General features: G+C 46.2%; 1 protein-coding gene across 5 annotated transcripts in view; it reads left to right on the top strand.

Annotated features, from left to right (window-relative positions):
• LOC129403278 (leucine-rich repeat-containing protein 37A3-like) overlaps positions 1-10,074 on the top strand; it is a 129,490-nt gene extending 119,416 nt beyond the window's left edge. For all 5 annotated transcript variants that reach the window (XM_055129876.1, XM_055129875.1, XM_055129877.1 and 2 more), the window contains 3 exons: positions 2,962-4,583; positions 6,391-6,510; positions 9,983-10,074. In XM_055129876.1, coding sequence (XP_054985851.1) covers positions 2,962-4,583; positions 6,391-6,510; positions 9,983-10,030 — 1,790 coding nt within the window. In that variant the 3' untranslated portion in view covers positions 10,031-10,074. The remainder of the gene's footprint in view (positions 1-2,961; positions 4,584-6,390; positions 6,511-9,982) is intronic.
• Positions 10,075-12,802: the final 2,728 nt, after the last annotated feature.

Here is a 12,802-nt window from a genome sequence, read left to right as displayed (position 1 = left end):
CAATTTTGGGAGCTCCAATATTATTTCCGGGGCCAGAGAGATAGTACAGTGGGTAGGGGACTTGCCTTGCACACAGATGACCTGGGTTCCATTGCCGGCATCCTATACAGTTTCCCAAGCATCTAGATTTTCTCAACATTGCACATTGACATATACTCTGGCAAATCCATTAACATATCCTTAGACATCTGCCCAGATTCAACAATATGAGGCTAAGGGCTAATCAGCAAAAGATTTAGTGGGTAGGGGGAGAAAGGGTGCATTCAGATGAGGACCTGATTTCTGGAGGAATTTCTTCTTCGTCTATGATGGTAATAAGAATATTAGCACCCAAAAGAGGTAGAGAGAAAAGTCCTCTCTCTTTATATGGGCAGGACAGGATAAAGGTATGGGAGTATAATAAATCATAGTTGAGGGACTAGAGAGATGGTATAGTGGAGAGGGTGCTTGCCTTTTTTTTTATGCTTTTTTGAGTCACACTTGGCGATGCACAGGGGTTACTCCTGGCTCTGGCAGTGTTCGGGGAACCATATAGAATACTGGGATTCGAACGCAGATTGGCTGCATGCAAGGCAAACAACCTACCTGCTGTGCTATTGCTCCAGACGGAGGGTGCTTATCTTTCATCAGCCAACCCAAGTTTCCTTCCCAGATTCCCATGTGGTCCCCCAGGCACCACCCAGAATAATTTCTGAGAGCAGCACTGTAGCACTGTAGCACTGTCGTCCTTTGTTCATCGATTTGCTCGAGCGGGCACCAGTAATGTCTCCATTGTGAGACTTGTTGCTATTGTTTTAGGCATACCAAATACGCCACAGGGAGCTTGCCAGGCTCTGCCATGTGGGTGGGATACTTTGGTAGCTTGTCAGGCTCTCCGAGAGGAATGGAGGAATCGAACCCGGGTCAGCCAGGTGCAAGGCAAACGCCCTACCTGCTGTTCTTATCACTCCAGCCTGGTGGCCATAATTACCAAAAACAGATTTGTTGATTAATTTTTAATTTGCTTTTGGTAGCAACACGCATTAATGCTCAGAGATTACTCCTGGCTCTGCACTCAGGAATTAATTCTGCTGGTGTTCAGGGAACATGTGGGATTCCAGGGATCAAATCTGGGTTGGACACAGGCAAGGTGAATGCTCTACCTTCTGTACTCTCTCTCTAGCCCTGCATTTATCTACTTTCATAAGGTGGTTCTAGATTACTTAAAAAGTATGCTATCAACAATTATGCAAACAAGTATAAGTAATAGACACATGTAAAATTTAATTAAAGTAAAAATTTAACCATTATAAAGATGTTTTCTCTTGGGCTGGAGATAGTAAAGTGGGTAAGGTGATTGCTTTGCATGTAACCAACCCGGATTCAATCTCCAGCATCTCAAATGGCCCCCCAAACACTATCATGAGTGATTTCTGAGTGCAAAACCAGAAGTAACCCCTAGGCATTGCTAGGTAGCCCCCCCCAAAAAAAACCTCAATTATTTTTCAAGTGTAGTTTATCTTTTCGATGAATTCTGAGCACCAAGTATAAACTTTATCATATATCTTTTTACATATTTGATTAGTACATATTATGATCAAGATCAGGCTAGTTTTATTAAACTTTTGTCAGACACGTGATAATTGTGAGCCATAAGAAAACTAAAAAATGATTATTTTTGTAGTCCATTAAACTATTCAAAGTTCTTGGGCTTATTCTTATGCTTCTCTAACTCAGGGTTGAATTATCTAATAACTCCATTATTATATCTGTAAAATTTATTAAATAGTTTCTCTGATAAACCTAAAGAAGAGCCAAATACATGTGATTTGTTTGAAATACCAGGAACTAATCTCGTTACTCTCCCTGTGATACATTATGTAAAGTTTTCAAATGTTAATAGTGATTGGTGGTACTATTTTTCAATTAGCTCATAACAGTGATAAGATAAACTCTAACATGGATTTAAGTATTAAATTGGGTTATTAAAAGAGTAAAACTATCAGCATAAAGAATAAATTATTAAAGTAGTTCAATGTTTAACTCTATGTAAACCAATAAGCATTGAGAGCAGGTAGACATTAAAATAGGCATTTTTTTACTCAAAAAATGTAGATTTTAAAACAGAATTTGGAACTTGCACAGTTTTAATCTTCAATTTTATCTATCTAAAACACTCCGCCCTAATCATAGAGGAAGGTCACTTATCTCTAAGATGCATGTTATTTAAGTCATCTGTGCTTCAATCCTGTGTGCTGTGGCTGAATCACAGACCCAAGGTTAGTTAGTTTTTAATGATCTGAAATACCTTCAGATTCACAGAATACAGTTGGAAACAGATTATGTTGAATTCAAAATTCAATTCTAAATTCCTAGAATTCTAAGAGCAGAACCAGGAGCAACCCCTAAGCATGGCTGGGAATGGCCAAAAAATAAAACAGAAGTCATAGTTGATCTGTAAAGAGTCTAACTGAGCAGCAAATATTTGTCTTGAATTCTGGGCACTTGATCCTTTGGGACCAGTAGAATAATCATATCATTATTGTTTCTGTGTTTGTTTGTTTGTTTAGGGGCATACTCAGGTGCTCAAAGTTTACTCCTGACTTTGTGTTCAGGGGTCAGGCCTAGTAAGGCTTGAGGGACCCTAGAGGGTGCTGGGGATCAGACCCAGGTTGGCTGCATACAAGACAAATATTTATCTGCTCTTCTGTCACTCTGTCCCCCAGTGGAATAATCCTAAAGACATGTACTGAACTTCATGCCCTATTTATTCTGAATAAATAGCGATGACCACTTTGTTTCTCCTTTTGTTGTTGTCAATCATAGGTGTCAATTTAGGGTTTCCCTGTGCCTCCCCCCCACCAATACAGCACTTGTTTACTGATTACTCATTTACTTGCCTGAAATTTATGTCTGTAGATGCTCCCAAAATATTCCCCAGTTATCTTTCATGATCAAAAGCAAGCTCTTCCTTTTTGACAGATGAGGAATCCATAAATAATATAGAAGGGGAGTTCATGGAGACTTTACAGGCCCGAAAAAAGAACACTAGCACCGAACTGACCATAGAACCGGACAAGGCCTCATCAGAGAGAGACAGAATGTCCTTTTTCATAAATGAGCAGCTGGACTTCAATGATAACGATATGATGAATAAGCTAAATTACATAATGCCTTTTTTCCAGGAAGGTAACATAAAAGATGTTGAATCAACCTTGTTACCCTTCCTTAAGCTCCTTTTTAAAGATGTAAAAGACAAAGCAAATCCTGGGGTTCATTTGAAGAACAGCACAATTCCGATGTCTCTACAGCTTGAATCCAACAATTCAACATACAATAAGTTGAAAAGTCTCCATTTTCTGAAAAGCTTGATAAATGCAGCAACTCAAGCAAAAGTCCACAAAGCTAGGAAGAGAGAGAAAACTGCCACGCTGGTCCGTTCCATACTTTTCGGGCCCAAATTGAACCGTCAGATCTTTCCGAAGAAATTGAAAACTGTCTGGCCAAAGAGAAAACACTTAGGGAAGGTGGCAGAGAGGGAGAGGAAACCACTGCAGATGAGCAGCGTGCTCAAGGACCCCGGGGGCCTCCAGAAAAAAGAGCTTCCCTTGGCGGGGAGGCCCAGGAAATGGGTGGAAAACTCCTTCAATGAGGAGTCAAACTCCATCCAGGAGCACAAGGCGGTGTTCTCCATGCCCCTGAAAGAATTCTCCATGGGCAGGCCATCTGCTGCCACTTCTAAAGTCCCACCCGAGAACCCCAAAGACCTAAGGGACACTTTCCGCGTTTTAGAAGACGCAGATGCCAGGGTTCGGAACATGAAGTTTCCCAGCCCCGTGCCACACAATAAAATAAATTATAATTTTCAGAAATCTTATTCTCACCTGGGAAGCAGAAGGGCTAAAGCCAGCGTGAATAGAGACACGAAAGAATCAGCACCCGAGAGGCCGGTGCGAGTCGCCAAGCGGCCTCCTTTCGCTGCGGTGAAGAGCCTCATCAAGTCCCCGCCAAGAGAGGAGTCTCTGTCTTGGAGAGATCAGGACAAACCTTGGCTCCAGTCCTTTCAACCTTCACACTCATCTGCAGGAAAGAAGACCGCAGAAAGCACGCATGCTGCAAATGGGGCGAACACCAGAGGCATCACGCTGCGAGAGAAAACTGTCGGTAGCAAAGGCACCTCCCATGAGAAGGACGCCCCGATGGTGGACAACCTCACGCCGACTGTCAAGCAGTCCAGCAAGATGCAGTGGGAATATCACAACGTGGCCACGGACATCGTCTCTGTTACACAAAAACCAGACCCAGGAGACAAGCTGGAGATGGAATACATCCAGCAGCTGCGGTCCCTTATCCCCAACAATAACGTGAGGAAGCTCATTGCTCACTTGATGCGGACTCTCAAAATGGACTGCTCTAAGCCCCAGGTGCAGGTGGCGTGTGCGAAGATCCTCTCTGAAACCGGCCTCCTGATGAAGCTTCTCAGTGAGCAGGAGGAAGGAAAGGTTCCCAAGCCAGAATGGGATACGGACCAGTGGAAGACTGAGAACTACATTAGTGAGAATACCGAAGGCCAGAGTGAACAGAAACAGCCAGACGAAAGTGAGGTGAGGACAGACTTTTTTTTTTTTTTTCATAGAGTCTCACAAGTGAAATAAGTCAGAAGAAGGACAAACGTAGAATGATTGCACTCATTTATGGGATGTAAAAGAAAATTAAAACTTAGTATGAGATTAACACCCAAGAACAGTTAGAAACAACAACCAGGATGAATGGTCCACAGTTGAAAGCCTGGCTCAAGGGCTGGGAGAGAGGCAGCTGGGATAGAGAAGGGATCACGATAACAATGATAGTTGGAAGGGATCGTCTGGATGGGAGACGTGTGCTGAAAGTGGGTAAAGGATCAAACATGATGACCTCTCAGTATCTGCATTGCAAACTATAATGTCCAACGGGGGGTGTGGAGTGAGAGGAGAGAGGAGACAGCAAGAGAGAAGGGAGAGGGAAGAAGCAGGAAAAGAGAGAGGCGGAAAGAAAAGGTGAAAGAGAGGGACAGAGAGGAGAGAGAGAAAGAGAGAGAGATAGAGAGAGAAAGAGAGAGAGAGAGAGGTGGGTTGAGGGCGGGGGGAGGTGGCAGGAGGGATACGGGGATGTTGTTGGGGGGTAATGTACACTGGTGGAGGGACGGGTGTTGGAGCACTGTATGGCTGAAACTGGATCACAATCAGGAAAGCTCTGTAACTGTATCTCACAGTGACCAGGCTCAGGGGCTTCTGGGGCTCTCAGGCCATGCCATGAAAGAACACGAGCAGGAAGACCAGGGTCTCTTGGCTCTCCCTCTTTTACTTGCTCGCTCTCTTTTTTGTGGCCACACAATTTTGACTACAATAATGATCGTCCCTGTGCTCATTTATAGAAAGGTAGCACTGTTCCTAGGAGAGGTGTGAGAGGACCTAACACACCAGATAAACAAATTGTAGAAGGAAAGGCTACAGACAAGATGGTGTAACGTATCTGGTGTGCTCTGTAAGAACATATTGGGGCCAAGGAGAAAGTTCAACACGAGTGCCCCTGAGCACTGAGCCAACAGGAGCTCTGAGGACCCTGGGGATAGGCTGAAAACAAAAACAAAACAACCCTAAAAGATACAAAACAAAAACCTATAGTCCACTCATATGAGAGAATGGGGTTTTAGACTGCATAAGAATAGTTAGTCATTCTTTAGAATAGGTTTAAGAATCCTTCCCATCTTTTTGTCTAATTGTTCTTGGGTGCTGGAGCAATAGGATAGTGGGTAAGGCTCTTGCCTTGCATGCCGCCAACCCAATTTTTTTTTTTTTTTTTTTTTTTTTTGCTTTTTGGACTGGAGCAGTAGCACAGCAGGTAGGGTAGAGGGTTTGCCTTGCACGCAGCCGATTCCTCCATTCCTCTCAGAGAGCCCGGCAAGCTACTGAGAGTATCCCGCCCACACAACAAAGCCTGGCAAGCTACCCATGGTGTATTTGATATGCCAAAAACAGTAACAAGTCTCACAATGGAGACATTACTGGTGCCCACCCAAGCAAATCAATGAGTAACGGGATGACAGTGATACAGTGATACAGTGCTTTTTGAGTCACACCAGGCAATGCACAGGGGTTACTAATGGTTCATGCACTCAGAAATTACTCCTGGCAGTTCTCAGGGGACCATGTGGGATGCTGGGAATCGAACGTTGGTCTGCCACGTGCAAGGCAAACGCCCCACCCACTGTGCTAATGCTCCAGCCCCCTCGCCAACCCAAATTCTATCCCCAGCATCCCTTTTGTTCCCCCAGGAGTGATTTCTCAGTGCAGAGCCAGGAGTAACCCCTGATCATCGCTGGGTGTGGACCCCCAAATATAATGCATAAAAAAATTGTTCTTTTTCTTTCAGCTCACAAAAGAAGTTCCAGGATATGGCTATCATGATGGCTATCATGAGGCCAAAGCAATCGTGGTAATATTTGTGATTGTAGTCGTGATGATATTGATTATAATTATCGGTCTCATTGAGGTAAGAACAGTTTATTCAGACTTCCAAGATGTTTTTTTTTTCTTTTTGGGTCACACCCAGCAATGCACAGGGGTTACTCCTGGGTCTGCACTCAGGAATTACTCCTGGCGGTTCTCAGGGGACCATATGGGATGCTGGGAATCGAACCTGGGTTGGCCGAGTTTAAGGTAAACGCCCTACCCGCTGTGCTATCGCTCCAGCCCCAAGACTTCCAAGACTCAATCTGTCTTTACAATCGATTCAAGGGCTACAAATGGAAAATAAATGCCCCTTTTCCTCCTACTGAGGCTTGATTTTCCTCTTCAGTCTTGAGGTGTGCTTGCTTCTCATATTGCAAAGATGATCCCAGGGCTTGTCAAAGGAACCTGACTCCCTGGAGGTCCCTGTGGAAGTGAAACCAAAATTACAAGCTCTTGAATAATTTTGAAAAGTTAAGATAAGAAAGCTGGAGCTGAAACAAAAAGCAGTCTTCCTGTGTGCAATCTGGAGACTACACCCTGCGATGTTCAGGGCCTACCCCCAGCTCAGTGCGGAGGGGGGAGGGGTGTCACTTCTGGTGGTGCTCAGGGGACCTTGCAGAGCTAGGGATCCAGCCTGGCCCTTCTGCATGCAAAGCATGCACTCTGACCATTTAGCGCTCTCTCTGGTCTCAACATAGACTTTTTTTCTTTTTAATTCAAAAGAGATGCTGGGCATCAAACCCGGGTCAGCCGCATGCCAGGCAAACGCACTATCCCCTGTACTATTGTTCTGGCCCCATGTTTTTTATGTATAGTTCCCTCACCTCTGCATCACAAAAACATCCAAAACCTTGACCAATGCCCTTATGTCATGGCCTCAAAAGATTTGGGGGCTTGAGATAGTACAATGGATAGGGCATTTGCCTTGCATGTGGCTGACCAGGGTTAGAACCCTAGCACTCAGTATGGTTCCCCAAACCTGCCGGGAGTAATGCCTGAGCAGAAAGCCAAGAGTAAGACCTGAATCGTCCCGGTTCCTCAAGCCCCATATTGGGTTTATTTAGACTGTAACAGAGATAGTTCGGGTGATAAGGCACTTGCTTTGCATGCTGCAGCCAACCTCAAGTCAATCCCCAGCACCACGTATGGTCCCCAGGCACAACGAGGAGTTGCTCCTGAGCACTGAGCCAGGTACTTGAAACTGGAAATATTAAAGAATGCCTTCCAAGGCTCTCAAACTTTTGGCAATCATCAGAATGACCCAAAGAACTTGCGGAAACACAAACTATTGGAATCTAACTGAATCTCAATACTTTGTTCAATACATTAAGTTTGAGGTGAGCAGGGTATTTCGCACTTTTCAAAAGTCCCCAGGAGATGGTGATGTGCTAGCACAGGAATCACAGACTAAGAACCAGTGTGAAGTTAACGATTCTCCCCGTCCTAAGCAGTGCTCGGGGCGGTGTTGGGGCACTCCCAGCAATGCTTCTCTAAGCACGTTCGGGACGGAGGATATAGAACTGTTGGTGGGTGCCGTGTCCATTGCACTGGGGCACCATGGATGGAGCGGGTGTTCTCTCTCTGCCTACTCCAAATGAACCCCTGGCAGTCACAAACTTTTAGAAGAAAAGCACAGGTACACGGTACCAGAGACTGAAGCCTCCAGGCCACAGGGGGCGGGGACTGGCTGGTCCTTCCTGACTCCCACCCTTTGGGGTCCTGGCTCTCAGGCCCACAAACTGCCTCCGGGAGCCACTTAAGAACACTAATGGCCTTGGGGGCTGGAGTGATAGCACAGCTGGTAGGGCGTTTGCCTTGCACATGGCTGACCCAGGTTCAATTCCCAGCATCCCATATGGTCCCCGGAGCACCACCAGTAGTTATTTCTGAGTGCATGAGCCAGGAGTAACCCCTGTGGACCACCGGGTGTGACCCAAAAAGCAAAAAAAAAAAAAACAAAAAAACAAAACAAAACACTAATGGCCTTGATCCAGAGACTCACAAATGAATCTTGGAATGGATTCGCTCACTGCAGAGGTGTCTCCGGACCCCAATCATTTCCAAATTTAGAATTCCAGGAGCACACAGCTGCTTTCGCAGCCATGCGACATGTCATGATATTCATAAAAAGCAATAGAAAATAAACTATCTAGCATCTGCCTGTGGCAGGTAGGCTTAAGTAGTGGTGGGAAAATTTGAAATAAGGATGGTAGCCATAGCGCTACCTGGTCCCTGAGCACCACCCCAGAAGTAGCCCTCCCACAAGCACCAACTGCCAGGGAGAGCCTCAAAAAATAAACAACAGCAAAATGTGATTGAAGGGGTTCGGGATCTAGGTTAGTGGTGTTGCACTTGTCTTGCGTGTGTGAGGCCCTGGGTTCGATCCCTGGCACCACCACAACAACCAACAAAGAATTAGAATAAATTAGAAGTGATGGTGCTGAGGAAGAGCTCTCTGAGCCTTTGATATGTGTAAGCTGCTCGTTTGTGACATCACCAGCAAGCAGCACTGATTTATGCCAACCACAGTACAAGGCGTTTCCTATATGTTGTCTGGTTTAATCCTCGCAGTCCCTTAAGGGCAGCATTAGCATCCCTCCATTCTTGCTGTTCTTGTCATGCTGGGTACCAAACCCCCGTCTCCTGCATGCAAGTCAGGCATTCTCCCACTGAGCTACCTCCCCAGCCCCACCATCCCACTTTCAAACATGAAGGTCACATGCAAAGCAGCCCGTGCTCCTTATTCCACTGTTCCATTTTATCTCCTTAAGGACAAAAACACGGAAATGTTTAAAGTATTGAAAGTTCAGTCGAAGTCGCTCTAACAGTTGACATATTGATTTACTTATTTATTGGGGGCCACAGCCATCTGTGCTCAGGGCTTATTCCTGGCTCTGTTCTCAGGGATCACTCCCAATGGGGGCTGAGGGAACCATCTGGGGTCCTGGGATTGAATCTGGGTCAGTCACGTTCAAGGCAAGTGCCCCTCCCACAGTGTGATATCTATAGCCCCAGGAATCAACATATCTCATAGAACCTTTATTGGTTTTGGTTTGTTTGGGGAGGAATCATTGCAAATGCAGCCAAGTTTTGTCTCCCGTAAGACTCGACTCTGCGTGCTGCATTGATGAGGACTCCTCACGGGGGATAATAGCGGCGATGGGAAAGGCATCAGACTGGTTCTTGGCATTGTTTAGAACACAGTCACTGTTAAAAGGATGTTTCTGTGTTTGGGGCTTGGCAGATACTTTTAGTTTCCTACTTCATAGTTTTTTATCTGGATTAATGTGCTGAATTTCTCTAAAACAGTCACTAAGCTGTATTCCTAACTGTGCCCCTTAAGTCATGCCCAGGTACCATTGAACAGGAGAGAACTCCTGCTCTTAAAAAGTGATGTCAGAAAAAAAAAAAAAAGTGATGTCAGTGGGTAGGTACAGCAAAAAGTAATGGAATTAATAAGGCTGTATAGAGATTGGTCACCGAGATAATCATGATTTTTTTTTTCAAAACAGATATATGGTCAGAGACGAAAAAAATCTAAAACTGGAAGATCCAGGTAAATATTAGTCTGAGAACCTTTCATTTATACTGGAGTGTCCTCCCCCCGGTGCTTGGGGACCCTGGAGCCCTTCCGTGTGCTACTTGGCCCTGTGACCTGGGCCTGAGTTCAGTGTTAGTGTCTTAGGGCCCCACAAGGCCAGGCTGCTCAGTCCCCCATGTGGGGTGGCTCTGCTCTCAGGGATCACAGCCCACCTGTGCTCAGGGAGGCCATACGGTACCATCGGCCAAAGTTGGAGCCTCATGCCCAAAAGGCCCTTTTAACTATCTTTCCAGTAGCTCGGGGCTACTCCAGCCTCAGTGTTCAGTGTGGTGCCAGGAATTGAACCCAGGGCCTCACACATGCAAACCAAGTACTTTACCATTGAGCCATATCCCCCAACCTCTATCTCTAGCTCTTATAAAAAGGAACCGAGGGAAAATGGAAACTAGGCAAGGCCCTTGGGGGTGCACTGCTGGTGAGTGGGAAAGAGCATGGTCCCTGTCCCTTGGGACCTCTCCATTGATGACCGGAGTCCTTGAACTGGGAGCTGCGTTTCTTATCTCCACTCAGCGCCCACTTTCTCTGTACACACACACTGCCTGTAAAGCGCGAGACTGCTCTCTCCTCTGTTCACACTCAAAACCCATCGCCGTGCCTCAGTGTGGTTCCTGCCTTTGATGCTGATACCTGTGGCTTCTTTGCTCACCGGCGATTGTCTGCAGGATGAAAGCTAGTGTGCTAAAGAACTTGGCTAACTGCACACAGGCATTAACTCTAGTTCAGCATCTGGGATAAAGCAGCTAGGACGATAGAATTACCTCCCCCAACCCAACTTCCGGTAAAGGGTGCTTGAGAGACTAAATTCAGAGGCGACCAGTGGAAAGGCTTCTGGACTGACTCTAGTGCTTTCTCTCAGTGTGGTGGGCAGTTTGTTCTTTGCACACAGCATCTGCTGGGGCCACGGTGGTGAGCAGAACTAAATATCCTGCCTGTTTTCCAAGCCAGGCTACATATCAAGGTCTCTCAAGAGACAATGGGGTCCCTGTGGATGGACCCAACAAATGTCTAAAAACCGCCACAGGTATGCATGGAATCTCTCTCAAGGTGTCAGGTCATAGTGGTTGGACTCATCATGGCTCCAGACCGAGGTACCCATGTAATTGTCCCAACAAGACCAGAGACCTCCATCCTAGGAAGCATGGGAAATGGGTGAATGACAAATGATGTGTGTCCGTGTTTTTCTCCAAGGACCTCTGGAAGTTCTCATAAGAGAAGTTCAGTAGAATGGAAGAGTCAGGTAAGCACAGGGAGGAGGGGGCACTGAGGCAGGACAGGAGTGGACTGGGGTGCAGGATCAGGAGCTCCCCTTGCCTTTTCCAGGATGGCTTTTTCTGGCGAAGGCGGCCCCTGCGGGTGAAAGACACCAATCGTTCGCTCAGTGCCACACATAAAAAAAGCATGTCACAGATACGTGACAAGGATTCCGAGATCTTCCGCCGTAATACAGGGTAAACAATGGGGACAGTTCCAATACCTGCCTGAAGTCAGGAAGCGATGCAGAGGGGGCAGGTCCCTTGTGAGAGCTGACTGTATTCTTCTTGTTCCAGGGAGCTCAAGGAGGTCGTAGTAGCAAAAACAGAATTGACTCCTGAGGAGAAAGCAGCCAAGACCAAGGCAGCCAAGAAGACCCAGGGAGCACAGGCACCTCAGCGCCCCCTACTTGGCACCCCGACACCACAGACTCCCCAGTCAAGTCTGTCCATCAAGGCTCCACAGGCCCCCCATGCACTCGAGTCCTTCAGATCCCAGGAGATCTCATCACAGGAGATCTCAACTCAGATTGAGGAAGTACAGGACTCCTCAAAGGGAGCCACCGTGTCTGAATGAACGGCTCCCGCCTCAGACCACCTGGAAATTTGTCTTTCATAGTGAAACATTCCATGCTCTTATAATAAAATCACGATGAGCCACATCCAAGTACTATACTAATAAGTTCTTTACATGCTTAGAATGTGAAGGCTCATAACAACCCTATGACTTTATTACAAAACAGAGGCTTGGTTAGGGTACATAATGTCCCAAATTTCTTACTACTTACAATGCCTAGATCTAAATCTTTGAAATGACTGTCTATACTCATGATCAGTATGCATCCTTTCTATTGTCCTTTGCTAAATCTCCAGTCAAGTCTCCTAAAACATTTTTTTAAATCATCTTACCAATCATCTTTTTTTTAATCATTTTTTTAAAAATCATCTTACCTCTGCCTGCTTCCCCCAATCTCATTGACCCATGAGTCACACCCATAAGCCACCTCCTGTAGGCACCTGATAATCATCTCATAGGCCACTGTTCAGAATTCACACTGCTTCTCCCGGAAGGGAGAATAAAATGAGGCCCCCATAGCCATGCCACCGGACTCCACACCAGGCTGTTTACATTCAGGGGCGCACAAAAGGGGGACAGGTGAGAGCCCTCCCCACCCCAAGGAACTCAGCCCCAGCAGCCGACCTGCACTACCCAACCGCCGCCATGCTCTGAGCCGCTTTTCACATGCTTGGGCCGAGCCTTACACATGAGTGGACATATTCCTGGATCACGCAGCAACTTGATGGCCGCATGACACATCATCATACAGGGAAATTTATGTAAATGCCTCTTGGAGAGCCCAGCAAGCTACCTATAGTATCCTGCCCACATGGCAGAGCCTGGTAAGCTCCCTGTGGTGTATTCAATATGCCAAAAACAGTAACAATAACAGGTCTCATTCCCCTGACCCCAAAAGAGCCTC

The sequence above is a fragment of the Sorex araneus genome, chromosome 3 (assembly GCF_027595985.1).
Source record: "Sorex araneus isolate mSorAra2 chromosome 3, mSorAra2.pri, whole genome shotgun sequence".
NCBI classification, from domain to species: Eukaryota; Metazoa; Chordata; class Mammalia; order Eulipotyphla; family Soricidae; genus Sorex; species Sorex araneus.
This window is presented reverse-complemented; position numbering and strand designations above follow the sequence as displayed.